Source organism: Bufo bufo, chromosome 9 (assembly GCF_905171765.1).
Source record: "Bufo bufo chromosome 9, aBufBuf1.1, whole genome shotgun sequence".
Taxonomy (NCBI): Eukaryota; Metazoa; Chordata; class Amphibia; order Anura; family Bufonidae; genus Bufo; species Bufo bufo.
Window position 1 is genome coordinate 109,881,389 of NC_053397.1, and position 18,255 is coordinate 109,899,643.

Here is an 18,255-nt window from a genome sequence, read left to right on the forward strand (position 1 = left end):
CAATAGTTACCTACAAGGATCTTTTTTTTTTTTTATTAGGTCTGCCTCTCTTTTTTATGTATTTTGTTTTCCTATAGTCCTGATTCAGTAATGGTTACATGTACTCTGGGGTTTAACTGAACTATCAGGTTACCCTTGTAACATTAGTTAAATCTGCTTTCTATGTCTTCTTGTTTATTTAGGATTGTCAATTCGGTGCTATTTTAGGAGGAAAAAACCTGCTGTGTAAGTCTGTGGTCACAATTTCCTTCTCATGGCGTCCATAGATCCCTATCAGTATATAATAGTAAGTAGATATCTTTCTTGTTTTGCGTTTAGTATTTTTCCATGCAGTAATACCAAACTGATTAAAGAAAATAATTTTAAAGTGTTAGATAAAAACTGTGAAATAAAAAGATAGTGTAAAATGGGGCCCAAGGATGAAAGCAAAGAAATGTTGTTTCAGAAAACTAAGGACAGAAGCTGTCTCTCTAGATAACATGGAAGCGTTGACCATTAGATTCTATGTAAATGTGGTCACATAAGGTCTTTCAAGCTTCAGGTACAATTGTTTCCCCTTTTCATTACTAGTATTTCACAGTGTCTGGGTCACAAGTTTGTCTCTGAAACTGAAATATCTGTATTCAATTCTTACTGTTTCCTCCTTTAAGTTCACTGCCAGGCTTCTACACTGCCTTTCTATTTAAAGAGGACCTTTCACCTTGAAAAACATTGTGAACTAAGTATGCTGCCATGGAGAGCGGCGCCCAGGGATCTTACTCCACTTACTATTACCCCTGGGCGCTGCTCCGTTCTCCCGTTATCCCCTCCGGTATCTTTACTCACTAAGTTATAGTAGGCGGTGTCTGCCCTTATCCTGTGGGCGTCTCCTTCTCCTAGGCTGTAGCGCTGGCCAATCGCAGCGCACAGCTAACAGCCTTGGAGAAAAAAAACTCCCAGGCTGTGAGCTGTGCGCTGCGATTGGCCAGTGCTGCAGCCTAGGAGGGGGAGACGCCCACAGGACAAGGGCAGACACCGCCTACTATAACTTAGTGAGTAAAGATACCGGAGGGCATAACGGGAGAACGGAGCAGCGCCCAGGGGTAATAGTAAGTGCAGTGAGATCCCTGGGCGCCGCTCTCCATGGCAGCATACTTGGTTCACAATGTTTTTCAAGGTGAAAGGTCCTCTTTAAGCTGCTCAATGCATTTATTTTCAGCAGTTGCCGAACTACCACCTCGACAGCCGTTAGCGGGGCCCACTGTTTCTGTACTGGCAGGTGAGGCCCAGGATGTAATGGATGACATACTCCAGTCCGACTACTGTTTCTGTCTTCCATGAGGGCCTGTGCTCTCCCCAGAGGGTGTGATGTAGTGACATAATAGTGCCTGCTGAGTAGAATAGCACACAGGCAGGGGATTATCCTCTGGCCTGTGCACTCTCCTACTCACTTATGAATGCTAGGGGGGCATAACTACTTTGTGGGAGCACTAAGGGGCCTTCTATTGTTGGGGGCACTAAAGATGCATAACTACTGTGAAGGTGGCATTCTAATATGTGCATAACTACTGGGTGGGACTACTAAGGGGACATGATTACTGTGTGGGGGTACTAAAGAGATATTCTACTAAGTGGGGCAGTAAGAGGGCATATCTACTGTGTGGGGACACTAAGGGGGTACAAAAAATACTGTGTGGTGGTACTAAGGCTACTGTGAAAGGGGCAATAAGGCGAGATTCTATTGTGAAGTGGGGATAATTACTGCTTTGGAGCACAAAGGTGGCATGCCTATTGTGTGAGGGCACTAAGGAAGGAATAACTACTGTGTGGAAGCACTAAGGGTGCAGAACAACTGTGTGGGGCCACTAAAAGGGCATAACTACTGTTTGGGGGTACTAAGGGGGCATGACTACTGTGTAAGGGCAGTAAGGAGGAATGACTGCTGTGTGGGGGCACTAAGGAAGCATAACTACTGTGTGGAAGCACTAGGGGGCAGGACTACTGTGTGGGGCCACTAAAGGGGCATGACTACTGCTTGGGGGCAGGAAGTGAGGGGAAGGGGCTGTTCAAAAATTTGCTATGGAGCCCAGCTTTTTTTTGTTACATCCCTCATTTTCTGGGAAAAATAACGCTAATTCTAAACAAAATAAAAAATCTTTTATTGAAAACAAATAGTTTAAAAAATAAGGGGGACACTACACCCTCTTCAGTTGAAAACAGGCCAAACGGGGTACCTAGCAGGTTGAGAGGGACTCAGATATACACCATCAACCTGTATGGTAGCCAAATAAGACCTGAGGTGACTATATATAAAAAAAACTCACTCTTATTCCTAGTATTCTCACAGTTAGTATTGATCACACACAGGTATGAAAAAGACAGCCCACAAAAAAGTCGGGCAGGTCTAGTTAGTGTTACCAGCCTCCCTAAATAGTTTCATACACCCCAGTCTCCTAAAAATGTCCACCTGGGTGAAAGAGCCAGGATCAAAAAACCAAAAGCAATGTGCCAGAGATGAAAAGCCTGATTGCCTATGACCCAGCCTGACAATTCTACACAAATTAGGTGTTAGTACATGCTTTACGCGTTTCTGTGTGGGAGTTACCATGCTTCATCAGGAGCAAATCACACTCATAAATTACTGTCCATGGATAGTGCCGGATAGTGCACTCTACAGTGCGGCAACTTTGTATCCACAGACAGTAATTTATGAGTGTGATTTGCTCCTGATGAAGCGTGGTAACTCCCATGCAGAAACGCGTAGAGCATGTACTAACACCTAATTTGTGTAGACTTGTCAGGCAGGGTCATAGGCAATCGTGCTTTTCATCTCTGGCACATTGCTTTTGTTTTTTTTGATCCTGGCTCTGATTCACCCAGGTGGACATTATTAGGACACTGGGGTGTATGAAACTATTTGGGGAGGCTGGTAACACTAACTAGACCTGCCCGACTTTTTTGTGGCCTGTCTTTTTTATACCTGTGTGTGACCAATACTCACTGTGAGAATACTAGGAATAAGGCCTCATGCACACAACCGTTTTTTTTTTTGCGGTCCGCAAAAACGGGTTCAGTTTTCCGTGATCCGTGACCGTTTTTTTGTCCGTGGGTCTTCCTTGATTTTTGGAGGATCCACAGACATGAAAAAAATGTCGTTTTGGTGTCCGCCTGGCCGTGCGGAGCCAAACGGATCCGTCCTGAATTACAATGCAAGTCAATGGGGACGGATCCGTTTGACGTTGACACAATATGGTGCAATTTGAAACGGATCCGTCCCCCATTGACTTTCAATGTAAAGTCAGGAGTTAGAATACCATAGGATCGGAGTTTTCTCCAATCCGATGGTATATTTTAACTTGAAGCGTCCCCATCACTATGGGAACGCCTCTGTTAGAATATACCATCGGATTTGAGTTAGATCGTGAAACTCAGATCCCACAGTATATTCTAACACAGAGGCGTTCCCATAGTGATGGGGACGCTTCTAGTTAGAATATACTACGAACTGTGTACATGACTGCCCCCTGCTGCCTGGCAGCACCCGATCTTTTACAGGGGGCTGTGATCAGCACAATTAACCCTTCAGGTGCCGCACCTGAAGGGGTTAATTGTGCGTATCATAGCCCCCTGTAAGAGATCAGGGGCTGCCAGGCAGCAGGGGGCAGACCCCCCTCCCTCCCCAGTTTGAATATCATTGGTGGCCAGTGTGCGCCCCCCCCCCTCTGTTGTAATATCATTGGTGGCCAGTGTGCGGCCCCCCCTCTATTGTAATATCATTGGTGGCCAGTGTGCGGCCTCCCCTCTCCCCCCCCCCCCCCCCCCCCCTTGCCCGATCATAATCTTTGGCAGAGGAGATTCCGATCGGAGTCCCAGTTTAATCGCTCTGGGGCTCCGATCGGTAACCATGGCAACCAGGACGCTACTGCAGGCCTGGTTGCCATGGTTACTTAGCAATATTACAATATTAGAAGCATCATACTTACCTGCTGACTGCTGCACTGTCTGTGTCCGGCCGGGAGCTCCTCCTACTGGTAAGTGACAGATCATTAAGCAATGCGCCGCACAGACCTGTCACTTACCAGTAGGAGGAGCTCCCGGCCGGACACAGACAGCGCAGCAGCCAGCAGGTAAGTATGATGCTTCTAATATTGTTATATTGCTAAGTAACGATGGCAACCAGGCCTGCAGTAGCATCCTGGTTGCCATGGTTACCGATCGGAGCCCCAGAGCGATTAAACTGGGACTCCGATCGGAATCTCCGCTGCCACCAATGATCGGGGGGGGGGGGGGAGGGGAGGCCGCACACTGGCCACCAATGATATTAATACAATGGGGGGGGGGCCGCACACTGGCCACCAATGATATTACAATAGAGGGAGGGGGGGGGTGGCTGGGGGAGGCCGCACACTGGCCACCAATGATATTACAATGGATCTTCTCTGAAAAAGCTTTTATGCAGATAGATCTTCGAATCCGTCTGTATGAAAGTAACCTACGATCACGGACGCGGATGCCAATCTTGTGTGCATCCGTGTTCTTTCACGGACCCATTGACTTGAATGGGTCCGTGAACCGTTGTCCGTCAAAAAAATAGGACCGGTCCTATTTTTTTGACTGACAGGAAACGCTGATCACGGATGCGGCTGCAAAACGGTGCATTTTCAGATTTTTCCACGGACCCATTGAAAGTAAATGGGTCCGCGAAAAAAAACGGAAAACGGCACAACGGCCACGGATGCACACAACGGTCATGTGCATGAGGCCTAAGAGGTGAGTTTTTTTTTATATTTAGTCACCTCAGGTCTTATTAGGCTACCATACAGGTTGATGGCATATATCTGAGTCCCTCTCAACCTGCTAGGTACCCTGTTTGGCCTGTTTTAAACTGAAGAGGGTGCAGTGTCCGCCTTATTTTTTAAACCATTTGTTTTCAATAAAAGATTTATTATTTTGCTTAGAATTAGCATTCTTTTAGGCTGAGGCTTCCTATTCTATTTTGGAATGTATACTTTGATACTACCTGTAGTGTGAGGTGAAAACAGAATGAAGCCAAAGAGAGGAGCAGTGTGAATGTTTGTTTAATTTTCTCAACCTATAATTTCTCCTATTTTTAGTAAATTGCTGCTTTGCAATGTTTGCTTACTGCTCTTCCTAATTTTATTTCACTTCTCTTTTCCATCCTTATGCTTTCCAAGCCTTTGGAGGGGGGTGGGGGGTGGGGGGTTCTTTGGAGGTAAGTACCAATTCTTTGTTATTTCTTAACTAATTCTAGTACCCCTTTTTTAATTAATAAACAAACCTCTGTTTAAGGGTACATTCACATGATCGTGAAAAAATGGCCATGAAAAACTGACAGTTTATAGGTTTTTAATGCCCATTATCTGCCTGTTTATCCATTTTTAACAGCTGTTTTGTATCCATTTAGCATTATAGTTTTAAACGGACATTAAAACGAATGTATTTTATAGGCTTTTTTTTAAAAATTATCCCGACTCCTGCATTGCCTACCTGTATCGATAATTACCCCTTTGTTCCTTTGGTATTATAAATTGCCTCCTTTGTGTCCCCAGTATTATAAATTGACCCCTTTGTTGCCCCAGTATTATAAATTGACCCCCTTGTATGCTTAGTATTATAAATTGCTCCCTTTGTGGCCCTGGTATTAGAAAACTGCTCCCTTTAGTGAAAACAAATAAATACTCACCTCAACCACGTCAGAGCGCTCACTCCTTACTGCAGACAGCAGGACCTGTACTCCAGCATGATCACGCTAGGAGCACAGGTCCTGCTGCTTCAAGCATTCTGACGTGTTCCAATGGTTAAGGTTAACACTTTTTTATTTTATTTTTTAACCCCTTAAAGGCTCTTTATAAATTTTTTATGGAAATCTGTCACTAGCAACCTCCCTTTCAAACTGTTTGCCTAGACACATAGGGGAGATTTATCATCTAACTTGCACCAGAAAAGTGGCTTTATAATGTCGCAATGTGTGTGTCTGAAAAAAAAAGTCGCAATTGCCTCTTCTTTCTTTACCAAAAAGGGGTGTGGCCAACACCCAAGACCAATTTATCTTCCTTTACACCGATTCTTTGGTGAAAATGAAACCAGAAATCTACGGCAGCTCAGAGTTGCCATAGATTTCTGTTTAGGTACATGGACTAGTGGAAAATGCGTCTAATTTATGAAAAAGCCTGTGCCTCATTATAAATTAGGTGCAAGCTCCTGTAGTGCAGGGGATATCAAAACTGGCACAGAAAGTGTCGGTCTTGATAAATCTCCCCCATAGTTGTGGTTCAAATTGCTGTTTTTCTTTGGCCCCCTTCACACAGGCGTCGCAGGTGGGGGCCGGATGCGTTCAGGGTGCATTGTGGGACACCCGCGTGAGTAGGCACGCAATTGCAGTCAGTTTTGCTGCGATTACGTTCCGATGTTCATTTTTTTCTGTGCGAGTTCAATGCATTTTGCACGCGCGTGAGAAAAAACTGAATGTGGTATCCAGACCCGAACCCGGACTTCTTCACTGAAGTTCAGGTTTGGGTTCGGTGTTCTCTAGATTTTATTATTTTCCATTATAACATGGTTAATACAGAATGCAAAGTGATGACGTCAGCGAAGGTCCTTTTGCAGGTCCTTCAAGAAGAACAAAGATGATCCCGGCTGCGCGATCAAGTGAATGAGATGAGTAATGTTTTCATTATTTTTTAACGCTCAAGTGACATTTCACTTTGCATTCTGTATTAAAGAATGCTATTATTTTTCATTATAACAATGTTATAATGGAAAATAATAAAGTAAATGGGGACCCGGGTACACTTGCTTGCGGATGCTATGCGATTTTCACGTAGCCCCATTAATTTCTATAGGGCCAGCGTTGCGTCAAAAATGCAGAATATAGAGCATGCTGCGATTTTCACGCAATGCACAAGTGATGCGTAAAAAACATTGCTCATGTACACAGCCCCATTGAAATGAATGAGTCAGGATTCAGTGTGGGTGCAATGCGTTTACCTCGCGCATTGCACCCGCGCAGAAAACTTGCCCGTGTGAAAGGGGCCTTTTCTTTATTTGAGGCTCCCAAGTCATGATACTTTTTCTTAATATGCAGATTTGGTCTTTGGTACATCAATGACGTCACTCTTGCACTTGTTGCACCCAAACTCCGCTCCTTTCTGTGGCCATACACAAATGAGGGGAGCTTGTGTACAACAAGAGCAACGGAGATGCCCTCATTGCACCAAAGGTCTAATTTGCATAGTAAGAAAAAGTATCATAACTCAGAAACAGAGCCTTGGATCAGCTTCTTAATCAGGTGAACCATATCCATGTGTTAATTCAAACTGTTTGATAGGGGGTCGCTGGAGACAGATTCCCTTTAACAGCTGTTAGATGGGTGTGCTCCTGTCTAAACGGCCGTTAAAAACATTCTTATTAATTTCAATGTGATCCTTCAAAGGGGTCTGTCTGGCTGTGAAAATAGCCAAACTTATAGCATGTCCTATTTTTTACATCCTATTTTTTGACCGCCTCTATTCACTGGCTAGTAAAAAATAGAAAAACTAACAAACAAACAAACAAAAAAAAAAAAGAGCCATGTGAATAGCCCCATAGACTTTAATTGATTCTAAAAACGGTTGTGTGACAGCCGTTTTTTACTGCTGTGTGGATTAGGCCTCACTCAATGTTTGTGCAGGGGATTAGGAGCTTTGTAACACAAAAGTGGAACTCCAACCTTTAGAAATGGCACTGGCAAAGAGTACTCAACTTACATGAACGAGGTGAGTCTCCTACTCACTCTGAATAACATATGCGTCACTACTTTTTAACAAAAACTTACAAAAAAATAAAAAATTGCATTATTTATGCACAATAATGGATTTATTACTGCATCTTTGGATCTACAAATTTTGTCGTAAACAGCACATTAAGGCACTTGGTGACATACTGTTACAGTGCTCCAGACAAAAAAAAATTCAAGGAGCCATTGGCTTCTAATCTGAAAAATGTAGGAGCCAAATGAAATTTTTTAGTCGCCATATTTTTGTTGTAACATAGGGGTCAGAAGCTGGGTTTTCTTTAGCCTCTTGGCTATTAGTTTTTCTATTCATAAACCTCAACATTGAGCTCCCAGCAGCAGATAGAAGCCTGCAGGGCACGCTGGCAATTCTGGTGTGACATCACCTGGGCACATGGTCTTTACTCAGCAGAGGCTCTGTTCCCTCCATGCTGTCCCTGGCACTATATGAGCAGTTGGCAGTGGCGCGTGCTCCCCTGTTCCATAAATGGCAGTTAAATTATCATGCGTATTCATACGCATTAGACATTTTTTAGGGAGAAAAACTGTCTGTACAAGCGTCATGAATGCCAGTACAGTCGTTATTGCGACTAAGGATGAGCGAATCGACTTCAGGTGAAACATCCAAAGTCGATTTGCATAAAACTTTGTTCCCTAATTGCGACCTCTCCCGCTCACCATGTCTGCGATGCTGCATGCCCTAACCCTGCTGTTCTGTCGAGACTCCACCTCAAGCCTGGCAGGTAACAGCCATATTTTAATGAGGAGCGCCGTTAGACCTCTCCTGCACATCAGCCGTACTGTGCATACAAAAAGAATAGACTAAGTGCAAAAAAAAAGAGGGGTGTAAAGTGGTTGTCCCAAATGGCCATTTATTACATAACCACAGGTTAAATAAGCCTGGGTTTATATGGTGACTTTGGCCCCTTGCAGACGACCCTTACTCCCGCAGCGAGTCCGCAACACAGCACCCGACCTGACCTCCCAGCACTGAGGGAATCACATAGCATTATATTGATTTATGATGCTATGTAACCCTTACAGTTCTGGAATGTATTGGATAACACGGACAGCATTATGTCAGTGTTATCCAATACATTCCAGAACTGTAAGGGTTACATAGCATCATAAATCAATATAATGCTGGGAGGTCATGCCGGGAGCTACGTTGCGGACTCGCTGCGGGAGGAACGCTAGTCTGCAAGGGGCCTTTGGCTGTGACAAACCTCACATGGCCAGAGATCACAGTGTAGCAATGCAGCATTGCCACTAGTGAGAGGGGTCATTTTGGGACCTGCACATTGTCATGACAGCCCCAATAATTCTCACAACTGTAGGGTTGCAATGCGACCCCATTCACTGTCACGATTTGAAACCCTGCACTACATTACGCTGGCAACAGTGCATTCCTTTCTTTTTATTTAGCACACAGACATAATGTGCACCAGGCCCAGTGACAGAATTGCATAAACCAGCTATGGAATGAGTTTCATCTGCTAGTGTGAGGAGACATGAAGCCCAGCGTTACTCAGCATTCTGTGTGTGGCTGAGCGCACTGCAGCTGTCCTCCATCATTGCCCTCTCTTCTCCACCACTTACCCCTTACATGGGGGGCACAGGGCACCCTCAGCACATGGCGCAGTGTACGCAGAACTCTCACCTCCATGCGTCGCATGACTGAAAAACTCATCTACTTTAGCTGCCCCTTGTCTATGGAGCAGTCGGCAGTGAGCGCACTCCCCGTTTTCATAACTGAAAAGCAAGCTGCTGTGTTCAGCGGGGGAGAAGTGGGGGGGTGTGAGAGGAGCAGCCAATGGTATGGCAGCCTGTGGATACTATGACCAATCAGCAGCCTCCTCACTAATAACAGAGCTCTGTACTGTACGGAGCTCTGTTATTGGATTGCTGTGTGTCTGCTGGATGCAAGACCTTTCTTCTTAAAGCGGCAGAGCAGCGGAGGGTCTAGGCGCAAATGGCGACAAGACTACATAGTCTTGTCGCCATTTTGCATTTCTAAGTCACATTGGCGACCAATTTGGCCGCCATCTGCCATTTTGCATTTCTAAGTCACATTGGCGACCAATTTGGCCGCCATCTGGAGCCCTGTTATTAAACAATCATAGTAGCATAGTTTATAAGACTGAAAAAAGACATTTGTCCATCCAGTTCAGCCTGTTATCCTGCAAGTTGATCCAGAGGAAGGCAGAAAAAAAACACTGAGGTAAAAGCCAATTTTCCTCACCCGACTTCAATCAGGCAATCAAAATAACTTCAGTAACAAATTTTCAAGAAGTCTCTCATGACCCCAGATCCGGGAGATTCATCCGTGCTGCCTTTTTCTTCATATTATGGGAGTGTCTGGATAACGCAAATTGAGGGTCAGCTATGCAAAAAAACATTTTTCTTGCAATCAGAATAACTCCCTGGATCAACAAACCATCTCTAGTAGCTATAGCCTGTAATATTATTACACTCCAGAAATACACTGCTCAAAAAAATAAAGGGAACACAAAAATAACACATCCTAGATCTGAGTTAATTAAATTTTCTTCTGAAATACTTTGTTCTTTACATAGTTGAATGTGCTGACAACAAAATCACACAAAAATAAAAAAATGGAAATCAAATTTTTCAACCCATGGAGGTCTGGATTTGGAGTCACACTCAAAATTAAAGTGGAAAAACACACTACAGGCTGATCCAACTTTGATGTAATGTCCTTAAAACAAGTCAAAATGAGGCTCAGTTGTGTGTGTGTGGCCTCCACGTGCCTGTATGACCTCCCTACAACGCCTGTGCATGCTCCTGATGAGGTGGCGGACGGTCTCCTGAGGGATCTCCTCCCAGACCTGGACTAAAGCATCTGCCAACTCCTGGACAGTCTGTGGTGCAACGTGACGTTGGTGGATAGAGCGAGACATGATGTCCCAGATGTGCTCAATTGGATTCAGGTCTGGGGAACGGGCGGGCCAGTCCATAGCATCAATGCCTTCGTCTTGCAGGAACTGCTGACACACTCCAGCCACATGAGGTCTAGCATTGTCTTGCATTAGGAGGAACCCAGGGCGAACCGCACCAGCATATGGTCTCACAAGGGGTCTGAGGATCTCATCTCGGTACCTAATGGCAGTCAGGCTACCTCTGGCGAGCACATGGAGGGGTGTGCGGCCCTCCAAAGAAATGCCACCCCACACCATTACTGACGCAATGCCAAACCGGTCATGCTGGAGGATGTTGCAGGCAGCAGAACGTTCTCCATGGCGTCTCCAGACTCTGTCACGTCTGTCACATGTGCTCAGTGTGAACCTGCTTTCATCTGTGTAGAGCACAGGGCGCCAGTGGCAAATTTGCCAATCTTGGGGTTCTCTGGCAAATGCCAAACGTCCTGCACGGTGTTGGGCTGTAAGCACAACCCCCACCTGTGGACGTCGGGCCCTCATATCACCCTCATGGAGTCTGTTTCTGACCGTTTGTGGCCCGCTGGAGGTAATTTTGCAGGGCTCTGGCAGTGCTCCTCCTGTTCCTCCTTGCACAAAGGTGGAGGTAGCGGTCCTGCTGCTGGGTTGTTGCCCTCCTACGGCCTCCTCCATGTCTCCTGATGTACTGGCCTGTCTCCTGGTAGCGCCTCCATGCTCTGGATACTACGCTGACAGACACAGCAAACCTTCTTGCCACAGCTCGCATTGATGTGCCATCCTGGATAAGCTGCACTACCTGAGCCACTTGTGTGGGTTGTAGACTCCGTCTCATGCTACCACTAGAGTGAAAGCACCGCCAGCATTCAAAAGTGACCAAAACATCAGCCAGGAAGCATAGGAACTGAGAAGTTATCTGTGGTCACCACCTGCAGAACCACTCCTTTATTGGGGGTGTCTTGCTAATTGCCTATAATTTCCACCTGTTGTCTATCCCATTTGCACAACAGCATGTGAAATTGATTGTCACTCAGTGTTGCTTCCTAAGTGGACAGTTTGATTTCACAGAAGTGTGATTGACTTGGAGTTACATTGTGTTGTTTAAGTGTTCCCTTTATTTTTTTGAGCAGTGTACATCCAGGCCCCTCTTGAACTCTTTTAGTGAACTCGCCATCACCACCTTCTCAGGCAGAGAGTTCCATAGTCTCACTGCTCTTACCGTAAAGAATCCTGTTCTATGTTTGTGTACAAACCTTCTTTCCTCCAGAGGCAGAGGATGTCCCCTTGTCAGTCACAGTCCTGAGGATAAATAGATGATGGGAGAGATCTCTGTACTGTCCCCTGATATATTTATAAATAGTTATTTAGTTATTAGATCTCCCCTTAGGGTTATTCACTTTAGAAAAAAGACAACTAAATTTGCCAATCTTTCAGGGTACTGTAGTCCACCCATTCCAGTTATTACTTTAGTTCCCCCTCCTCTGAACCCTCTCCAGCTCTGCTATGTCTGCCCGTACATACTAAATGGTAAAACACTGGATAACACTTACATGGATAAGGACTTAGGAATTTTAGTGAACAGCAAACTAAGCTGAAGAAATCAGTGTCAGGCAGCTGCTGCCAAGGCCAATAAGATAATGCATCAAAAGGGGCATAGATGCCTGTGATGAGAACATATTCCTACTACTTTACAAATCATTAGTCAGACCACACATGGAGTACTGTGTACAGTTCTGGGCTCCAGTGAACAAGGCAGACATAGTAGAGCTGGAGAGGGTCCAGAGGAGGGCAACTAAAGTAATAACTGGAATGGGGCAACTACAGTACCCTGAAAGATTATCAAAATTAGGGTTATTCACGTTAGAAAAAAGACGACTGAGGGGAGATCTAATTACTATGTATAAATATATCAGGGGGCAGTACAGAGATCTATCCCATCATCTATTTATCCCCAGGACTGTGACTGTGACGAGGGGATATCCTCTGTGTCTGGAGGAAAGAAGGTTTGTACACAAACATAGAAAAGGGTTCTTTACGGTAAGAGCAGTGAGACTATGGAACTCTCTGCCTGAGGACGTGGTGATGGTGAGTACAATAAAGGAATTCAAGAGGGGCTTGGATGTATTTCTGGAGCGTAATAATATTACAGGCTATAGCTACTAGAGAGGGGTCGTTGATCCAGGGAGATATTCTGATTGCCTGATTGGAGTCGGGAAGGAATTTTTTATTCCCCTAAAGTGAGGAAAATTGGCTTCTACCTCACAGGGTTTTTTTGCCTTCCTCTGGATCAACTTGTAGGATGACGGGCCGAACTGGATGGACAAATGTCTTTTTTCGGCCTTATGTACTATGTTACTAAAACGTGTAGAAATCTGAGTCTCAATTCCTTTTGGGATTTGCGTGTCCACCTATCCTTTGTTTGAACTTGATGGACGTATGTCTTTTTTCAACCGTATTAAATATGTAACTATGTAATATAGTGTTATTTGCTTATTTTCAATGCAGTACTCCAAGATAGCATCTCTTAGAAAACCTTCAAACAGTTTACCCACAAAAGATTTTAAACTTACCGGCCTATAGTTTCCTTGCTTGGTTTCTGGACCTTTATCAAATAATGGCACCACATTTGCTATGTGCCAATCCATGGGCAGACACAGACAGCAAATTCTCAACCTAACGTATTCCCTCCTAACATTACATACAGCAATACAAAACATACAGGGTAAGGCTACTTTCACACCTGCAGGACTACGATTTGGCAGAGAATGCAGCGGTTTGTGTCCTGCTGATTCTCAGCAATTTTAACAGATTGTGGCCATATCTCTGCTGGAACCCATTATATTGTAGTTAATGGGGCAGGCGGACATTCTGTCTGTATCCAACAGTGCCGTATACAGTGAATTTCGACAGGCTGTTCTCTGCTGGAACAGTCTGCCAAAATCACTAACGCAGATGTGAAGGTAGCCTAATACATCGCCACATACCTCGTACATCCAGTGACGTTTCCTTAGATGTAGATGTTCTCTTTCCTCATCTTCTTCTTTCAGACCAGACCACCATGATTTCTTTCAGCCATCTCTTCTCTGAAGAGTTTGACAGACAGGCATCTTAGTTTCCTTCTGTTTCATCATCCTCCCACCTACTGAACATCCCATCATACACCCCCAATACTGTGCCCACTGTGCTCCCCAATACTATTCTGCAGAAACAGATAAACCCATGAAAATACTAGTACCACACAGATAGTGCCCCCTTCAATAATTATTCGCACACAGTGTCCTAAAATATAACTGCGCCCAGGAAACAGTGTCCCTGACACTAACAGTGTAAACATAATGTCCCCCAAAAATAATGATGCTGTCCCCCCACACACAGTAATACTGCTCCCCAAAAGTCCCACCAATTGAAATAATTATCTGCCACAGTGCACTTTGTAGTAATAATGTCCCCACTGTGCCCCAGAAGTAATAATGCTGTCATAGTGCCCATGCTAGTATTTATGTTTCCCATAGTCCCCTACTTGTAATAATGCACCAGGTAGTAATAGTCCTCTTTATAATGTGTGACACTAGAAAAAAAGCCCCCTTCTAATGTGCACCAGTAAACATAGAATGTGTCAGCATATAAGAACCATTTGGCCCATCTAGTCTGCCCAATATACTGAGTACTATGAATAGCCCCTGGCCCTATCTTATATGAAGGATGGCCTTATGCCTATCCTATACAAGCTTAACCACCTCCGGACCGCTGTACGCAGATTCGCGTTCCGGAGGTGGCAGCCCTGCGCTCAGCGACGCATATACGCGTCATCTCGCGTGAGCCGGGATTTCCTGTTAACGCGCGAACACAGGCGCGCGCGCTCACAGGAACGGAAGGTAAGAGAGTGGATCTCCAGCCTGCCAGCGGCGATCGTTCGCTGGCAGGCTGGAGATGTGTTTTTTTTAACCCCTAACAGGTATATTAGACGCTGTTATGATAACAGCGTCTAATATACCTGCTACCTGGTCCTCTGGTGGTCCCCTTTGTTTGGATCGACCACCAGAGGACACAGGTAGCTCAGTAAAGTCCCACCAAGCACCACTACACTACACTACACCCCCCCCCCGTCACTTATTAACCCCTTATTAGCCCCTGATCACCCCATATAGACTCCCTGATCACCCCCCTGTCATTGATTACACCCCTGTCATTGATCAACCCCCTGTAAAGCTCCATTCAGATGTCCGCATGATTTTTACGGATCCACTGATAGATGGATCGGATCCGCAAAACGCATACGGACGTCTGAATAAAGCCTTACAGGGGCATGATCAATGACTGTGGTGATCACCCCATATAGACTCCCTGATCACCCCCCTGTCATTGATCAACCCCCTGTAAAGCTCCATTCAGATGTCCGCATGATTTTTACGGATCCACTGATAGATGGATCGGATTCGCAAAACACATACAGGCGTCTCCCTGGAGCCTTCCAGGGGGGGTGATCACCCCATATAGACTCCCTGATCACCCCCCTGTCATTGATCACCCCCCCTGTCATTGATCACCCCCCTGTAAGGCTCCATTCAGACATTTTTTTGGCCCAAGTTAGCGGAATTTTTTTTTTTTTTTCTTACAAAGTCTCATATTCCACTAACTTGTGTCAAAAAATAAAATCTCACATGAACTCACTATACCCCTCACGGAATCCAAATGCGTAAATTTTTTTAGACATTTATATTCCAGACTTCTTCTCACGCTTTAGGGCCCCTAGAATGCCAGGGCAGTATAAATACCCCACATGTGACCCCATTTCGGAAAGAAGACACCCCCAGGTATTCCGTGAGGGGCATATTGAGTCCATGAAAGATTGAAATTTTTGTCCCAAGTTAGCGGAACGGGAGACTTTGTGAGAAAAAAATAAAAAATATCAATTTCCGCTAACTTGTGCCAAAAAAATAAAATTTCTATGAACTCGCCATGCCCCTCATTGAATACCTTGGGGTGTCTTCTTTCCAAAATGGGGTCACATGTGGGATATTTATACTGCCCTGGCATTCTAGGGGCCCCAAAGCGTGAGAAGAAGTCTGGAATCCAAATGTCTAAAAATGCCCTCCTAAAAGGAATTTGGGCCCCTTTGCGCATCTAGGCTGCAAAAAAGTGTCACACATCTGGTATCGCCGTACTCAGGAGAAGTTGGGGAATGTGTTTTGCGGTGTCATTTTACATATACCCATGCTGGGTGAGAGAAATATCTTGGTCAAATGCCAACTTTGTATAAAAAAATGGGAAAAGTTGTTTTTTGCCAGGATATTTCTCTCACCCAGCATGGGTATATGTAAAATGACACCCCAAAACACATTCCCCAACTTCTCCTGAATACGGCGATACCAGATGTGTGACACTTTTTTGCAGCCTAGGTGGGCAAAGGGGCCCATATTCCAAAGAGCACCTTTAGGATTTTTACAGGTCATTTACCTACTTACCACACATTAGGGCCCCTGGAAAATGCCAGGGCAGTATAACTACCCCACAAGTGACCCCATTTTGGAAAGAAGACACCCCAAGGTATTCCGTGAGGGGCATGGCAAGTTCCTAGAATTTTTTATTTTTTGTCACAAGTTAGTGGAAAATGATGATTTTTTTTTTTTTTATTATTTCATACAAAGTCTCATATTCCACTAACTTGTGACAAAAAATAAAAAATTCTAGGAACTTGCCATGCACCTCACGGAATACCTTGGGGTGTCTTCTTTCCAAAATGGGGTCACTTGTGGGGTAGTTATACTTCCCTGGCATTCTAGGGGCCCAAATGTGTGGTAAGGAGTTTGAAATCAAATTCTGTAAAAAATGACCAGTGAAATACGAAAGGTGCTCTTTGGAATATGGGCCCCTTTGCCCACCTAGGCTGCAAAAAAGTGTCACACATCTGGTATCTCCGTACTCAGGAGAAGTTGGGGAATGTGTTTTGCGGTGTCATTTTACATATACCCATGCTGGGTGAGAGAAATATCTTGGCAAAAGACAACTTTTCCCATTTTTTTATACAAAGTTGGCATTTGACCAAGATATTTATCTCACCCAGCATGGGTATATGTAAAAAGACACCCCAAAACACATTCCTCAACTTCTACTGAATACAGAGATACCAGATGTGTGACACTTTTTTGCAGCCTAGGTGGGCAAAGGGGCCCACATTCCAAAGAGCACCTTTCGGATTTCACTGGTCATTTTTTAGAGAATTTGATTTCAAACTCCTTACCACACATTTGGGCCCCTAGAATGCCAGGGCAGTATAACTACCCCACAAGTGACCCCATTTTGGAAAGAAGAGACCCCAAGGTATTTCGTGATGGGCATAGTGCGTTCATAGAAGTTTTTATTTTTTGTCACAAGTTAGTGGAATATGAGACTTTGTAAGAAAAAAAAAAATAAAAAAAAAAATCATCATTTTCCGCTAACTTGTGACAAAAAATAAAAAGTTCTATGAACTCACTATGCCCATCAGCGAATACCTTAGGGTGTGTACTTTCCGAAATGGGGTCATTTGTGGGGTGTTTGTACTGTCTGGGCATTGTAGAACCTCAGGAAACATGACAGGTGCTCAGAAAGTCAGAGCTGCTTCAAAAAGCGGAAATTCACATTTTTGTACCATAGATTGTAAACGCTATAACTTTTACCCAAACCATTTTTTTTTTTTACCCAAACATTTTTTTTTATCAAAGACATGTAGAACAATAAATTTAGAGCAAATTTTATATATGGATCTCGTTTTTTTTGCAAAATTTTACAACTGAAAGTGAAAAATGTCATTTTTTTGCAAAAAAATCGTTAAATTTCGATTAATAACAAAAAAAGTAAAAATGTCAGCAGCAATGAAATACCACCAAATGAAAGCTCTATTAGTGAGAAGAAAAGGAGGTAAAATTCATTTGGGTGGTAAGTTGCATGACCGAGCAATAAATGGTGAAAGTAGTGTAGGTCAGAAGTGTAAAAAGTGGCCTGGTCTTTCAGGGTGTTTAAGCACTGGGGGCTGAGGTGGTTAAACTCCTTCACTGTATTTGAAGCTACCACTTCTGCAGGAAGGCTATTCCATGCATCCACTACTCTCTCAGTAAAGTAATACTTCCTGATATTACTTTTTTGCACCTGTAATATATTTGTAGTAGAAATTTGCTTGCATCAGACTTTGTGTAAGGAAAGGTAAATCTCTTCACGACTCAGAAAAAGGTGTTATCATGTTGAGTTCTGCTGAGCACTCCCCCCCCCCCCCCCCCTCCTGCCCAGTCTGTTCACTTTTATTTAGTCACAAAAAGGGTCTAAAAAGGGGCCGGCCCGTCACCCGACCACTTACTTCATGTAACAAGGATACAGGAAGTGATGACACAGGAAGATGAGAAACCACCATCATTTAGAATAACATAGCCAGCTAACAAACACATGTATACAATAACCTCCCATTACAACTGGAGTGAACTTTATCCAGCCATGCTCAGTGATCAATGCCAAATAAAGTTACTATGATCCTCATGGATGTTTATTTACAGGACAACGTCATTATCTCCAGCGGCTGATCAGGTGCACTAGAGA

General features: G+C 44.3%; 1 protein-coding gene across 4 annotated transcripts in view; it reads left to right on the top strand.

Annotated features, from left to right (window-relative positions):
- Window positions 1–18,255, top strand: part of PLA2G4A (phospholipase A2 group IVA) — a 331,217-nt gene that overhangs the window by 53,024 nt on the left and 259,938 nt on the right. For all 4 annotated transcript variants that reach the window (XM_040407269.1, XM_040407267.1, XM_040407268.1 and 1 more), the window contains one exon: window positions 183–286. In XM_040407269.1, coding sequence (XP_040263203.1) covers window positions 254–286 — 33 coding nt within the window. In that variant the 5' untranslated portion in view covers window positions 183–253. The remainder of the gene's footprint in view (window positions 1–182; window positions 287–18,255) is intronic.